The sequence below is a fragment of the Cetorhinus maximus genome, chromosome 12 (assembly GCF_964194155.1).
Source record: "Cetorhinus maximus chromosome 12, sCetMax3.hap1.1, whole genome shotgun sequence".
In the NCBI taxonomy this organism is placed as follows: Eukaryota; Metazoa; Chordata; class Chondrichthyes; order Lamniformes; family Cetorhinidae; genus Cetorhinus; species Cetorhinus maximus.
The window spans coordinates 47170786-47187605 of NC_135890.1; the positions used below are offsets into that span (position 1 = coordinate 47170786).

Sequence of the window (16820 nt, forward strand, 5' to 3'; positions counted from 1 at the left end):
GTTTCTGCAGTCTTGGTACAGGCAATGTACAGGATTACAAGGTTATCTGCTTGCTAAGGGATTACAAAGATCTTTTTATAGCCACTCCATTTGCTGCATGAATTTAATAAAAGCATACCGACATGCAGTCTTCCTCATTATCAAGTCTATATAAGTTTTACATTGATTAAACATTTTTAGCAGATTAATACAGTAAAAGAAATTCAGTAAGAGTTTCTAAATGCCATCATGGAGGTCACCTTATTGTAGTGACACTACAATATATTCTAATGGGCTAGGTAACTAAAAAGACAGCATAATCACACTCAACATTCAATCCAAACCAGGTGAACCTCAAAAACAGTGAAATGTTGAAACAAGCATTCTGAATGGATGGTACAAGGGGTTTGTGTTTGCTTCACCTCTGTGTCCTGGGTCAAGGTCCCGTCCACTTGGAAAAGATGGAATTCTCTTTATGTCAACTATAAAAAAAGGATGGAAGAGTCTGCATCAGTTTGGCAAACCATCACCTTTTTTAAAACAGTACAAATCCTTAATGCCGGTACACTTACGGCAGAAGCTAAATTTGCAAAGCAATAGTTTCAGATTTGTTCAAAGTCATCAAAAAGTTCCTTGTTTATATTTGTGCCAAATGAAAACCCAAGATTCCAGGTTCCATCTCTGATGTCTGAGAACTGCACCAGAGGTTTGTCTCCATTAATTCAGGCTGTGTCTATATCTCAGTGACGGTACCAGAGATGGCTCTAAGATGCCAATGAGGTGCCAAGACTGCCTGCTGTGCCATTAGGTACCAACCCAATCTGTGGCACCGCAGCACTGCTGACAGCGAAATTTAGTGGCTACCCCTTGGTGACACAGGATGCCTCACAAAGCATAGGTAATGTCTTAATGTCGGAAATACAGCAGCAAATTTGCACACAAGGTCCCACAGGCAATAGTAATGACCAGATAATAGGGTCATATTCCTGGAAGTCTCATCACATGACTTGCCCCCCCCCATGCTCCAGCCATTAGTCGGCCAACACATCCATTCTTATGACACACTGCCTTCCTATGGCAATTGGAAAGCAAAAAGATTCATTACCCATTTGGATGATACTTGACAATCAGCCAGACAGCCTTTTTCCCCCCATTTTCAATATTTTTATATCTGGTAAAGAGAAATGTTCAAAGAAAGTGTCAAAAAAAGTCTTTTTCAAATGCCCCAATGATTTTTCTCCAGGGTTGCACACAGCAAGTGTCATGAAGATCGATCTTCAGTTCCTGGAGACCCCAGGCCAATCCTGGAGAGTTGGCAACCCTACCAGATAATCTGTTTGAGGTATTGGTGAGTATTGGCCCGGATACCAGTGAACTCCCCAGTTCGTCTTCAAATAGTAGGAGCATGGGATGGTTTCTGTCCACCTGATAACAATAGCTGGGGCTTCGGTGTAATGTGCCACCTTTAATAGCACTGCCTCTGACAGTGCAGCACGCCCTGTGTTATTAGCCTGGATTATGTACTCACGTCTCGGAAGCGGGCTTTGAACCCAAAACCTCCTAGCTCAGAGGTCAGAAATTTACCAATTGAACCATGACTGAAGGGGAACGTCACTGCTATTACGAATCTTCCAGCAGTTTGAACAGTCAATCCCATCATTAGCCTATCAATATTTCCTTCTCTGAACACGCCAAAATGATTAACAAATTCAATTTTGCTGCTTTCACTTTAAAAAAAATGTTAATTACCTCATTTTGTTTTAGTTTACTTCAGAACATATGGGGCGGGCAATAAAATGCTGGCCCAGCCAGCGAAGCCCACATCCCATAGATTAATATATATATATATATATATAAACTGTAACTCCGAATGGGAATGGTTAGAAAAGCCGCATTTTCAGTGGTGATTATTTACAGACCACCTGGATCTATCACTTCCCCACAATGTGAATCGCAACCAAGCAACGCTTTGACTGAGCAACCGCTAGGAAATTAACTCAAAGACTCAGTGGTGAAGTTTGCGAAGTTAACGCGCGAACAAGTTGCTAAAGAGTGGGTCAGTTCCGCTATAATCTCAGGATGTGGCTTACCTTGCGGGAATCCGTGAGAACCTACACATTTATTACACATATTTTTACTAAAGCCTGTATATCATTGGTGTTGTACTAAATGAACTAAATAGTAAAAAACGAATTATTTGCTTTTTGCTGACGGTCAGAAGCAATTCAGTGCAGGGAACCCACTATTTTATTAGATCTTTATTCATTTCGCAAGTTCCACCTGTATACAAAGAGGCGCAGAACCTCGTGGAGTTACTTATATTTTTTTTAAATTAAATCCACGGGCCCCAATATGTTTGGAAATAGATGCGGAATTAATTTTCACTAAGCATGTGTTAAGCCACTAGCAAAAACTATTCACCTTGACCGTTATTCCGAGCTGATACAACATATCTTCGCCAGATTGCCCGACCACCCAACCTCAAAGGATTTCCACCCGAATCACCAAGCTACCCATTATCGATTCTATCCTCGACAATAAATGTAAAGCAGACACTTACCGGGTGCTGGGTGCCCGTGATCTGCCATGTTGGGATAGGGGCAGGGTGAGGGTGTGTGTGGAGTTGATCTGATTGAGGACTAATCTGCCTCGGCGGGACTGTCACACTGTGTGCTGTCTGTGGACTGAGTTAATGTGCCAGAGGCTGTAGCAGCTAATATGCAGTGTCCCATTGAACTGTAGTGTGCTGGAGAGAAAGGCATGGCAAACCTTCCATTCAATTAGCCACCAAAAGATAAAACAACTCCAAGGGGCCTAAGAACCTCCTTTCACTTTTCTGAGGAACAGGAGTAATCTTCAAATTAGAGACAGGCCACTAAGGAGTGGAACCAAAAAAAAACTCATTCTCACCATAAGGAAATCTAGAGTCCTCGGCCCGAAACACAAAAGCCCGAGACCATTAAAGCTTTCAAAACTGAGATGGATATAGGTTTATGTTGGGTGAGGGATATGGAGCTAATGTAAGTAAATGGAATTGAGGTACAGATTGGCCATCAGGCTGTGGGGCTGAATGGCCTTCTGCTCTTATGAATAGAAATTCAGTTAGACTATGACTGATCTGTACCTCAACTCCACTTGCCAGGCTCTGCCCCATAACCCTGTGACACCCCAACTGAACAAAACTCTGTCAATCTCAGTCCTGAACATTTCAACCTTACGTCCAAAAATATTTGACTGGCTTACTGTTCTGATTACGGTTTAAGTAAAGATTAAAAGCAATATAAATATACACTTAAAATTCCACATCATGTTTCATTCACACCAATCTCTAAAAGAAAGATTGATGCAAATTGGTAAAGCTCCTTAACTTATGCCTCAGACAGGTCCCAAGGAACTTCATATACAATGAATTAGGAATACATTAAGATGGTAAATGGAGGCTTTAATTTGAAAAATACTATAGCCAACTGAGTTGCACACCCCATGTGGGGGAGGCTTAACAACGTTATCAATTTGCAAGAAAAAGATTTTTTAAAATTATTGTAAGTCTCAAATGAATCTGATTCTCTGAACCACTCTGTGCTATTTCCTGTGACAATTAAAATAAGAAAATGAATCTAGGTATGAAATATTCTCCACCCAACCTTTTAATCACCTGTACCATTATAACCCAATAGAATTTTAACTCACTGAGGATTTATCCTCATATGAAGAGCAGTGGGTTGTTTTTAATGCTTGCTTTGGTTTCATGCAACCAACCTGAGCTACCAAACGGACTGGGGTTTAACACATAAATATCGGATCAGTTAGCAGTTAAAAAATGGCCCTGGCTCTGAGCCCTGACCTTCTTTGTGAATATCTAGAGTTTATTTTTGTCAAAATGTGACAGGTCTATTTTCTGGGATAATATTGTGTGTTGTGTACACAAAATGGCTGCCGCATTCCTACATTACGACAGTGACTGCATTTCGAAAGTGCTTCGTTGGCTGTATAGCACTTTGGGACATCTGTGGTCATGAAAGGGGCTATATAATAAATGCGCAAGTCCTTCTTTATTGGAGTTAGGTTGTTTTCATAGTCAAAATAATAACTTCAACTTTATATGTGTACTTGACCCACAACAAATACAACACTGGGGTGCTTATTACATTTTAAGTATATTTTGCAAAATATGACTACTGTAAAGATTATTTGGAGTAGAGCAACAACAACTTGCATTTATGGAGTAAAATGTCCCAAGGTACTTCACAGGAGTGTTACCAAACAAAGTTTGATACTGAGCCACGTAAGGAGACATAGGGTAAGTGACCAAAGGTTTGATCAAAGAGATATGTATTATGGAGCATCTTAAAGGAGGAAAGAGAAATATGGAGGTGGAGAAGTCTAGGAGAGAACCTTAAAGCTTAAGACCAAGGCAGCTGAAGACACAGCCATCAATGATGGAGCGATCAAAATCAGGGATATCTGGAAAAAAGGCCAGAATTGGAGGAGTGCAGCTATCTCAGAGGATTGTAGGGCTGGAGGAGATTGCAGCAATAAGGGAGGCTGAGGCCAGGGAGGCACATGAAAACAAAGATGAGATTTTTAAAATCAAAACGTTGCTGGGTCATAAGCTAGCATAGGTCAGTAAGCACCATGGTGATGGGTCAACTGGACTTCTATATGCATAAAACATACAACATTTCTTACAAAGGGTAGAGATTATAACCTCCTGCTATGTTCAGCAAATGGTGATTATTTTACCTGAATCTCAGCCATATTCCAAGGCCAAGATAAACTATAGCGTCATGACTCTCCCACCATGTGACACTATGCTCAGCCAGCTTCTATCATACACACCATGCTGCAAAGGTTCTATGGATTGTGCAATTATAATCCTACTTGAAAGGGCAGGCCATCTTGCTGGAAATTAGCGCCCAGTCTGCAAAAAAGGTTTACAATGGTGTCAACATCAACTCATAAACCTGCATTAAATGTACAAACAGAACCTGCCAGACAAAATGAGTACAAGTTCTTGCAGGAGATCCTGGTACAATGCCCGTAATATCTTGGCAGCCAGCATGAAGCATTTGAGAAGACTATTTGGCGTGGGCTGTGTTAAGAAGGAGCCTGCCCAAGAATAGTCAATATGGTAACAATGCCCTGAGCAAGATGAGACAGAGCCCCTGCTACATTTCTGAGGTTGTAAAGCTGATAAAAAGAAGTTGCATTTATAAAGCACCCTTCATGACCTTGGGATGTCTGAAAGTGCTTTACAGCCAATTAAACACTTTTGAAGTTTAGCCATTGTTATAATGCAGTGAACATGGGCATTTGATTTCCTATATAGAGTGGCACAGCATTAGAATAGATGCTTTCTCAAAATGGGTGAATAAAATACAGCAGTTATGAAAAGTCCTGGATCTTACCCATGCCTTAATAAGTCATAATAAGTTTAGAGGATTTGTTAAAATAAGAAATACCAATTCAGCCTACCCACCTTGCTGCAACCTTTCAGCCACTGACGGAAACCCTTCCGACTGATTTATTGCTGTATTGATACCTATTGGTATCACCTGGCTTGTACTCAGAAGGAGAGAATTCTGTACCTGTGTGGTTACACCAGGTATGCAGCTTTCCTCCTTCCAGTTATACTTTTTTTAAAGCATATTGGACCAGTGTCCTTACTGACTAAGTAGTAAATTAACTGTAGACAGGGGTTAAACAGAGTCCATGTGGTCCATGGGTCTACCAGACACATTTCAAACCTGATTGGACACTGCACTACCTTTACAGTCCAAACTGTCAAATCAAATTTGTGAGATGGCACTTTAACCTCATATTTATACTGCAGGGTAATCAATAGTGCAACGTGGAAAAGTGCTCTGCAGCAATGCCAAAGATGGAGTATATGAATGCACTTTAAATCTCCAGCCGGCCTTTGAACCAAATACATATCCATTTACCTCCTATTGAAGCGTAAATGTGGTATTTGTTGTTCATGAATGCATTCGCTAAATCCACATTTTGTATGCGCAATAAAAGAACAATCCTATCTAGGAATTCATGTTTGCAAATATACTTAGCAAGTTCCCAAAAGGATTCATATCACATCTTTAGTTAAAGAATTTTTAGAAATGAAAAATATTATTAAGGATACAGGAAGTTGTGGTGACTATTCATCTAGTTATGAATGTAGCAGATGAATAGCAATTGTGTCACTTCCTTAAGTGCTGCGTAATGGCTCAAATTTTACAGCAAAACCTCCAGTGAGGTTATCAACACTCAATGGAGGAAGGAGGCAGCAGGTCAGAACAGGTAGGAAAGCTGCAGCTAGAGTAGTGGTAGCAGTGGAGGGGACAGTTCTGAATTAGGGTTGGTCCCATTCCAGTTATAACTGGTGGAGTGGGTGGGGGGCCATGTTGGGTGAGCAAGTTACACCTATGAGATTCCAGACCTGGGAATGGCCTGATTTTAGGAAAGGGATTCTGATCCAAGGGCAGTTGGATTGTGGAGGCAGGGTCAGTGATCCCAGAGGGGTGGCAATCCTGTTGAGTTAGAAGCAGCTAAGCTTAGGGGGCTGGGTGAAAGAACTTCTGCTCCTCCTGGCCCTCAAGCAGCGCTGGGTAAACACTTTGATGTTCCACATAGCAAGTAGTCTTCACCTCATTTCAGTTGCCAGGCTTCCCAAGGCCTGGGCATCCCAGGCAGCCAGCAGTAAAACTAGAAGTCAAATAAAATATGAGGTACACTGCCTCATTATAATATTGAAACGAGTAACATGTCTGCTGTGATTGGGTTGGTTACCTGACTTCCTCATCCCAGCGTCCAGCCTCTGTTCAACCGGAAGTGGACAGGTTGGAGGTTGGTTGGATTTTTAAAATCATCAGATCCCATTTAACACCAACCCACCCATTTTTGGAGGTTACAACTACACCCCTCCCCCACCCCCCACGACCCCCCTGAACATCTGTAGAGGGCATCACGTTGAAATTATTTTATTCTTTTCTCAACACAAGTTCCAGTGCATAGAAAGTCTGTGGGCATGTCTCAGTGCGACGACCAGCTAGTTTAATGATTGTTTCTCAATGAGAGCAAAATCCAGGACAATATTTATTATGTTCCCTTCAAGCTAACTATTGCAAAGTTGTAAACTTTGTTAAACTTTACTTTCCTCGGCTTTTAAAATAGAACTGCCTCCCAGTGAAGGGAACAAAAGCTTACAACTGCTGGAAACCTGAAGTCTATATATTTTTTCCCCGAAAGCCCATAGGAACCTGATCCAGCAAGAATTCCTCAGGATAGTTTTTTAGAAAGAAGGTTTTTGCCATTAGATTCCTAAACTCCATGAAGGTGAACAAATGAAACAAACATTCATCTAAAATATCGCTATTCCATATAGGAGAACACAATGATATTAGTCATATTCTACAAGATGCTACAGATTACCATTGCTTTGTGCTAAGACCGCACTGTTGCCTGCTCATTGTTAAACTAGACATCTCTTGGAGGAACATTTGTTTCGGTAATGATAATAGCCTAATAGGCTTTGCTGGCTAAAGATTCTAACCTGCGAACTGTCATTGTCGATTAGCATAATCATTACACGCTTGTCAGCCAATCATATTGCAGGCCTGGTGACCATCATAATAACTTATCTGTACAGAGTGACATTCCAAGCAGCTGATACTTCAGAGCAGATTGTGGTTTTAAGCTATGTATCATTTTGCCGTCTCCAAATGATGCTGCCTTATATTTGAATGGTTTCGAAACAGCACGGTGCAGTTGCTAGTCAATGTGCAAAACCTCCACATTGTTGAAAATAATATTAGCAAGTCCACTTCAGATGCAGCACTGCAATGCCCTGCACTGTGGAATGCAGCATGTATATGTTTGGCTAGTTTCCTTTCTCGGGGCAGGTGCTAAGCAGAGCCCCAGATTTTTCCCACAAGGAGGAGGCAGGGCTGGGAGGAGGGCGGAGATTGAACTAATGAGCTTTGAATACCTCCGAGCATTGGCTAAAGAAGGGAAGGAAGGAAGAGCTTGCATTTATATAGCACCTTTCATGGCCTCAGGTAATCCCAAAGTGCTTTGCAGCCAATTAAATACTTTTGAAGGGCTGTCGCCATTCTAATGTAGGAAAGCCAGAAACCAATGTGTGCACAGGAAGATCCCACATAGAGGAATGACGAGAGCTAGCAGGGGACTGGAGCAGGTCTCCTGTTCACTTTTTCAGCCCAAGAGTGGCATTGAATAAAAATTCAACATCAAGTGCACATCGGAATCCACATGCAGACAGGAGAAATAAATAATTAGATCATATGATCCTGATATTTGTGGGTGGTGAGGAGAGAGTGATTAGAAATCAGAAAAGGCTGGAAATTCCTGCTGAATTTTAATGGCAAAAACTCATTAGCATTTTTTATTCAGTTCTTGCCTAGCAACTGGTCAGATGGATAGGGATGACTGGCTTCTGGGCAAAGAAGCGAGCAGCAGAAGGCCAAGCCAATTTTGTCCCCAGTGGTTCCCGACAATCGGAGAAGATTGGGACATGGTGGAAGCAGCAAGGAGGGAGTTGGGGATCACGAGGAAGGAGAGGTCATAGGGGCAAAATCACAAAACAGGGAAGTTAAAGGGGAAGGCTGTTTAATGGGAGAGAGAACGTGGGGAGGGAGAGGTTGCAGGGAGGGAGAAATCATATTGAGGGAGAGATCAAAGGGAAGGAGAGACCATGGAACAGAGGCAAATCACAACAGGCGATTTGCTTGGGAGGCGAGGATGAAGTACTCCTACTCTTCCTGGCCCACAAGCAATGCTGTGAAAAACAGAGACCTACTGGATCCCATTCCTTCGGAAGGCCTTTGCTTGCCAGATTTTGTGAGGCCTGGGAAATCCAACCCACAGCCCTTAAAGTCAAATGCCAAAATCTGAGGACCAGAGCCTCATTGAATAAATCTCTCCAGAGAGGGTTGCTTGGCTAACCCCTAACCCACTGTGGTTAAGCCAGAAGTAGGGTGTTCATGCTGGTTTGGGACCACATTTCACAGTTTTAATGATTTTTCTACGTCATCCCCACAATCTCACTGCCCCTCTTCAAATTATCATGTGATTGGTAATATTCCACCCTAGAAGTCTGTGATCAGTATATGTGTATGTGCATTAGATACAATAAATGGAACTAAACTTAAGTTGAAAGAGATAATGGCCCAGATCTTCTGGTCTCCGGATCAGCGGAGACTCCGTGGAAGTCTTAACGCACTAACTTCATGCGAATTTCCTGGGAAGTATAAACTTTCGATGGGCAATTCCCCTGCTCGCCAGGACCTTGCAAAAATGTCTCCGACTCTGAGTTAGAGCCGGACACTTCGGACAGCTCTGATTAATTTACCTGAAAAGTTACCCAGCAAACATTGGACAGAAAAATGCTAGTCTATACAAATGACCCTCCCAATCTATCACACTGACCCCCCCTCACTGACTCTCCTCTCAACCACCTGCCCCACAGGGTCCGTGACTCACCCTGACCCACATACCCACCTGCCACACAACCCACCTACCCACTTGCCCACCCTACCCACCTACCACCCCACCCACCTACCACCCTACCCACCTGCCACCCTACCCACCTACCTCCCTACCCACCTACCTCCCTACCCACCTACTATCCTACCCACCAACAACACTACCCACCTGCCACCCTACCCACCTGCCACCCTACCCACCTACCATCCTACCCACCTACCTCCCTACCCACCTATTATCCTACCCACCAGCCACCCTAGCCACCTACCACACTAACCACCTGCCACCCTACCCACCAAGCACCCTACCCACTGGCCATCCTGCCCACCTGCCATCCTACCCACTGGCCACCCTGCCCACCTAGCACCCTACCCACCTGCCACTCTACCCACTGGCCACCCTGCCCACCTACCACCCTACCCACCTACCTCCCTATCCACCTGCCACCCAACCCACCTGCCACCCAACCCACCTGACACCCTACCCACCTACCTTCCTACCCACCTACCTCCCTAGCCACCTGCCATTGTACCCACTGGCCACCCTACCCATCTACCACCCTACCCACCTGCCACCCTGCCCACCTACCACACTACCCACCTGCCACCCTACCCACTGGTCACCTTGCCCACCTACCACCCTACCCACCTACCTCCCTATCCAACTACCACCCTACCCACCTACCTTCCTACCCACCTACCTCCCTACCCACCTATCACCCTACCCACCTGCCACCCTACCAACCTACCACCCTCCCCACCTGCCATCCTACCCACCTGCCACTCTACCCACCTGCCACCCTACCCACTTGCCACCCTACCCACCTATCACCCTACCCACCTACCTCCCTACCCACCTACCACCCTATCCACCTGCCACCCTACCCATTTACTTCCCTACCCACAGCCGTCCCTACCCACCTGCCACCCTACCCAACTACCTCCCTACCCACCTACTATCCTACCCACCTGCCACCCTACCCACCTACCACACTACCCACCTGCCACCCTACCCATCTGCCACCCTACCCACTTGCCACCCTACCCACCTATTACCCTACCCACCTACCTCCCTACCCACCTACCACTCTATCCACCTGCCACCCTACCCATTTACTTCCCTACCCACTGCCGTCCCTACCCACCTGCCACCCTGCCCACCTGCCACCCTACCCACCTACCTCCCTACCCACCTAATAGCCTACCCACCTGCCACCCTACCCACCTACCACACTACCCACCTGCCACTCTACCCACCTGCCACCCTACCCACCTGCCACCCTACCCACTGGCCATCCTGCCCACCTGCCATCCTACCCACTGGCCACCCTGCCCACCTACCACCCTACCCACCTACCTCCCTATCCACCTACCACCCTACCCACCTACCTTCCTACCCACCTAACACCCAAGTCACCTGCCACCCAACCCACCTGCCACCCAACCCACCTACCTCCCTACCCACCTACTATCCTACCCACCTGCCACCCTACCCACCTACCACACTACCCACCTACCTTCCTACCCACCTACCTCCCTAGCCACCTGCCATTGTACCCACTGGCCACCCTACCCACCTACCACTCTGCCCACCTGCCATCCTACGCACTGGCCACCCTGCCCACCTGCTACCCTACCCACCTACCTCCCTATCCACCTACCACCCTACCCACCTGCCACTCTACCCACCTACCAACCTGCCCACCTGCCATCCTAACCACTGGCCACCCTGCCCACCTCCCTCCCTACCCACCTGCTTTCCTACTCACTTGCCACCCTACCTACCAACCTCCCTACCCACCTACCTCCCTACCCACCTGTCACCCTATCCACCTGCCTCCCTACCCACCTGCCACCCTACCCACCTGCCACCCCACCCACCTACCTCCCTACCCACCTGCCACCCCACCCACCTACCTCCCTGCCCACCTGCCACCCTACCCAATCGCCACTGTACCCACCTACCTTGCTATCCACCTATGCCCCTACCCACCCACCACCCTCACCACCTGCCACCCTACCCACCTGCCTCCCTACCTACCTGCCACCCTACCCACCTGCCACCTTACCCACCTACCACCCTCCCCACCTGCCATCCTACCCACCTGCCACCCTACCCATCTGCCACCCTACCCACTTGCCACCCTACCCACCTATCACCCTACCCACCTACCTCCCTACTCACCTACCTCCCTACCCACCTGCCACCCTACTCACCTACCTCCCTACCCACCTGCCACCCTACCCATTTACTTCCCTACCCACCTGCCACCCTACCCACCTACACCCTATGCAATTGACACCCTACCCATCTACCACCCTGGCCGGCTGCCACACCAGCATATTTCCTAGATAGGATGTTTCCCCTGGCTTGGGAATCTAGAACCAGGGAACGCAGTCCCAGAATAAGAGGCAGGCCATTTAAGACTAAGATGAGGAGGAATCTCTTCACTCAGGGATGGTGAATCTTTGGAATTCTCTACCCCAGAGGGTTGTGGAAGCTCGATCATTGAGCTTATTCAAGACAGAAATCGATAGGTTTCCGGAGATTAATGACATCAAGCTTTATGGGGATAATGGGGAAAAGTGGCGTCGAGATAGATGATCAGCCATGATCTGTTTGAATGGTAGAGCAGGCTCGATGGGCCGAAGGATCTACCCATGCTCCTTTTTTCCAATGTTCCTATGCTCCTACCCAGTTTTCACCCTACCTGCTTGCCCATTTACTTCATTCACCTACCCACACACACACCTGCGCATACACCTACATGCTCACCCATTCACTCATACTCTCATTCACTAGCAACTGAGGAGCTTGGGGTCTTTAAAACACTTACCAGAATCTGGCTGCTAGTGCTGTAAAAAGGGGGCATGGCTTTGGCACAGATTCTCTTCACTGTTCTCTCCCCATGGATTCCTGCGCTGAAGGAGCTCTGCGGGATCATCCACTGGAAGCTTGGACAGAAAAATCCTATGCAGGTAAATGGGCAGAATTCTGTCTGATCGATGTTGGGCACATACTCTGACTGGAAGATTTGGGCCAATAATTCTGAATCCATATATTCATCTAGATATTGCAAAATTCTGTACCTTACAATAGATCTTAAGCTTTTATCGTGCATTATTATTTTCTAAACCCTATTTCAAAACGGACCATCTAGTGATTCGGCAATATTTTGGATGATGAAGTCTCTGCTGCACATAAAAGACCTGGCCCAGCTTGTCCAAATAAAACTCACTAACCATAGTCACTGAAGTGAAGGCAGCATAAATCAACTAAGTTCATTTAAGCTACATCAGCAAATCAGTTTTCTCCCATTCTAACGGCTATTGTTACATGAAATAACTTGCTCATTGTGGAGACACATTGGCGCATTCCTGCACCATGATTTCACTGCTAGTTTGCAAAGCAAGCCAGGCTGGTACAAGAAAATTTCAACCGCTTTCAAAGATTTTTATGGACAAACTTATTTGTGGGTTAGCATAACTGCTTAGTGCTTTTAATGACTTTCCAGTCATTAAACGCTGCAATTTTTGACCCATTCAATCCAGGTCTACTCGATTTCCAGTGTCTTCAGTGATAGGTCAAATTCTGTAATTCAATAAAGTTCAAGTTGCAACAGGATAAGTTACACAGCAGGTTAGTGTACGATCTTACGCTTCTTTGAGATGGTTTTGTGTCCAGCCCTGTCCAGTGGGATGAAGAACAGTAAGGTTCCGATGTGAAATGAGTTTGGCCTGTAAGGCAAGGTAACTTCACAGTAATAGCCACGAAAATGAATAGTTCCACTTGAACCGTGCAGAGAGATGAGTGGGGTGGAATGGAAATCCCACCTTGCTATAAGGTAGGATGATCTTTACAATCTTCTCTACTGCCCTTCCTTCTTTAGTGGGTATCTGACATATTCATGAACTAATATTATGGCCAGAATTTTTAGCTCGTCGGGCGGGCGTGCGCTCAACCCAAATGAGCGTAAAATGACGCGCAATAACGCCGGGCAAGTGCCCTGACGTCATTGCACACTCGCGCGATATTTCAGTCGGTGGGCACATGCGGGAGTTGGTAGCGCACCCACTGACAATTAAAAGGCCTATTAAGGCCATTAAAGTAATGATTGAATTAAATTTTTTGCTGCCCGTCCAACCATACAGTTGGCGGGCAGGCGAAAAGGCCAAGCGGCCTGTGGAGTTTTTAGGAAATCTCATCCATGGGCAGGATGAGGTTTCCAACAGCTATTAAAAATTAAATAAAAATTTTAACATTTCATTAATAACATGTCCCTGCCCATGTGACAGAGTCGCATGAGGGGACATGTTTTGCAACATCTTAAGTTCTTTATTTTTAATTTTTTAAATCTTCATCTCCTGGAGGCAGCTCTGTGCGTCAGGGAGCATTTCCTGTGCACACCCACGTGCATGAGCGAAGTTCCCCGCTTGCTCTCCCGCCCCCTCCCCACACAGGCAGTGCTGAGAGCTGCAGCGCGCATTTCACGCTGGGCGGGCCTTAATTGGTGGCGGCCAGCTTCCTAATTGTTCCCACTCACCCCTACCAAGCCCACCCGACGAGCGCAAAATCCTGACCTATGATCCCATTATTTGTGATTTATGTGAACATGTGAATTATTAAAAACAATAAACAAATCCCAAGAATACATAGAACAACCCTTAAAGAATTTTAAAATGTGGTGTTGCCCAGAAGACTTTGGGCAAGTAGCAATATGAAATATCTCAGGGCATCACAAAGCTCTTCAAAGGCAATGAGTTACAGTACCTGCATATTGCTGAGAAAGAGACATGCTATCAAAGCTTTCTGTCTTGCACTCATCAGGACAACTCGTAGGAATTTTACAACACTAACAGGGAACAACAATTTATACTGCATGAATTACAGTCACTGTTGTAAGATCTCACAAACAGCAATGAGATTAATGAGCAGATAATTCATTTTAGTGAGGTTGGTTGAGGGTTAAAGGTTGGTTAGGACACTAGGAGATCGCTCCTAATTTTCTTTGGAAAATACTATAGGATCATTTGCAACAGGGCAGGCTAGGTTTAACATCTCAAATGAATGCTGACATCTCTGACGATGTAGTATAACCTCAGTGCAGCATGGGAATGTCAGCAGAGACTAGTTCATTTCACTTGAATGCACAGCTAAGATTTTGAGTTATGGCCTCATTAAAGTTGGGCTGCAGCTGCTGCCAGTCAGGTAAGTGGGTGTTGTGGTTGCAGAAGATAAGGTTCCAGGTTGGGTACAGACCATATTATGAATATCCTACTCCACTGGGCCCTACAAAAATAAAAAATTCTTAATGGAATTTAACAAGGACTCAACAGCACCATCAGATGTGAAACTGGTTGACCAACTGACCAATTGGCACTCACCAATTCTGACTTCAAATGGGTCTTAGAACTACATTTGTATAAAAGTGGCCTACTGCTGGATTCAGGTAAGTGCTTTGTGCACCCAATGGTAGGCCCTTTCACTACCCTCTTAATTGGTTTTAATGGGATGTTTAAGGTTATGACCCCATTTTGAGGCCATTCCCACCAAGCGACATAAGTGAACATTGACCCCCACCTAGACTCTGGAGTGGAATGTAAACCTATAACCATCATGTTCAGAGGTGAAAGAGCTTGCTCAGAGAATCTCTCCTGTCTTCTGCCCTATCACAGACCTTCATTTTGTCCCTTTTCCCATCCACCCTTTGCTCAAAACCTATTACATTTCTAATATTTCCCAGTTCTAACAAAAGGTCAGTGACCTGAAATGGTAACTCTGTTTAACTCCATAGGTGCTGCCAAACCTGCTGAATTTTTTCAGCATTTTCTGTTTTTATTTCAGATTTCCAGTATCCGCAGCTTTCAGCTTTTCGATTAATGTTCAGAGGATTTGTTGCTTTTAGTCCCATTAATTTCTCCGATGCTCTTACTGTAATGATATTAGTTAAGTTATGTTCCTCACTCTCATTAGAAAATTAGTTCCCCAAAATTTCCACGATATTCTTCGTGTCTTCTATTGTTCAGTAGATACAAAATATTTATCTTTGCCTTTCCCTTATCCCCCATTATGACTCCTTCTGCCTCTGTCTCTGTCTCTAAGGGACCCACATCTACTTTTGCTAATCTCTTCATTTACACTTACTTGTAAAAGCTCTGGGGTTATACTTAGGACCTGTAAGCTTTGTCGACGTGTGAGGATCACTTTGTACTTATGTCCATTCTTAAGTGGCTCATGAATGCTGTGCATTTTGCGTTTGTCTAGCAAACCTTTCTGTAAAGCTTCCATGGGAGTGGATGCAATCACCAACTCAACAATCTAAACTCCCAGTTCTGTGTTTGAAAAATCACAGCACGTACCCTTTTCTCTGCATCTGCTGATGAAGTGGTCTATGGATTCTGTAGGCTGTTTTCAAAATGATATTAACTCTAGTCAATGAATATGGAAGTTTAACCTGATTCTGAACTGGCCCTCCAATGTAGTCCATATCTTTTGGAGATCCTTTAGCTCTTCTTCTGTTAATCCTGACATGTTCAGCCTGTGTAGACCTTCATTCCCAATTGCTAGGTGAATTTTGATGGCTTGATTGTCTGGTTCAGACACACCTGAATCAAGAAATAATGGGCCTGAACTTCCTTGGAGTGGCAATCAGCATCGCATTGCCACTCCATGCCCAATTTCTTACCTGAATTTTTTTCCCAGCCTGCCCCACCCGACCTTCCGACTCAGGCCAAGCGAGATCCAGGCAGTGCAGCAAGTCCCTGGGCCCCAGCGCCAAAGTGCAGCAGAGATGAAGGGAAGGTGACCACAGCCCTTTTTTTACAGCACCAGATAGGTTTAAGGGCCCATTTCAGTTTGATGGTCCTTGACAAGCCAGGGAGAAGGTAAGGGACTAAGGTAAGTGGATGGGATTTGGGGAATGGGGGAGGAGGAATCGGAGCTTGAGGGGGATCGGAGGACGGGTGGGTTGCGGTTGAAGGGGTCAGAGATCTAGGGGAGATGGGGGGAGGGGGGGGATGTTGGGCCTCAAGGGTAGGGGGGGAGGATGTTGGCCTCAGGGGGAAGGATGTCAGGCCTAGCAGGGAGGAAGAGGATGTCAGGCATCCTGCAGGGAGGGTGTTGGATCTTGGCAGGGATGTGAGGCCTTGGGTCAGGTTGGGTTGGGTCGGGCTGGTGGCAGCGATTTGGGGGGGAGGGGGGGTGAGAGTTGTGCCTGGTGGGGGTGGAAGAGTCCCATTGGGGGTGGGGGGAATCACATTGGGGTGCAGTCAGGGGTGGGGGGCTGCCCTGGGGGTGTCGGGAAGTTGGGGATACCCAGTGGGGGGGTGTGGTACTCAAGG

General features: G+C 45.7%; 1 protein-coding gene across 3 annotated transcripts in view; it reads right to left on the minus strand.

Annotated features, from left to right (window-relative positions):
* The window catches only part of LOC144687415 (anoctamin-1-like), a 173355-nt gene extending 160675 nt beyond the window's left edge, over nucleotides 1–12680 (minus strand). For 2 of the 3 annotated variants that reach the window (XM_078553538.1, XM_078553535.1), the window contains exon 1: nucleotides 12317–12680. In XM_078553538.1, the coding sequence (XP_078409664.1) occupies nucleotides 12317–12601 (285 nt within the window). In that variant the 5' untranslated portion in view covers nucleotides 12602–12680. Of the gene's footprint in view, nucleotides 1–401; nucleotides 462–2539; nucleotides 2645–12316 lie in introns of those variants that run through there. The other variant, XM_078553537.1, reaches the window with a different exon arrangement.
* Nucleotides 12681–16820: the final 4140 nt, after the last annotated feature.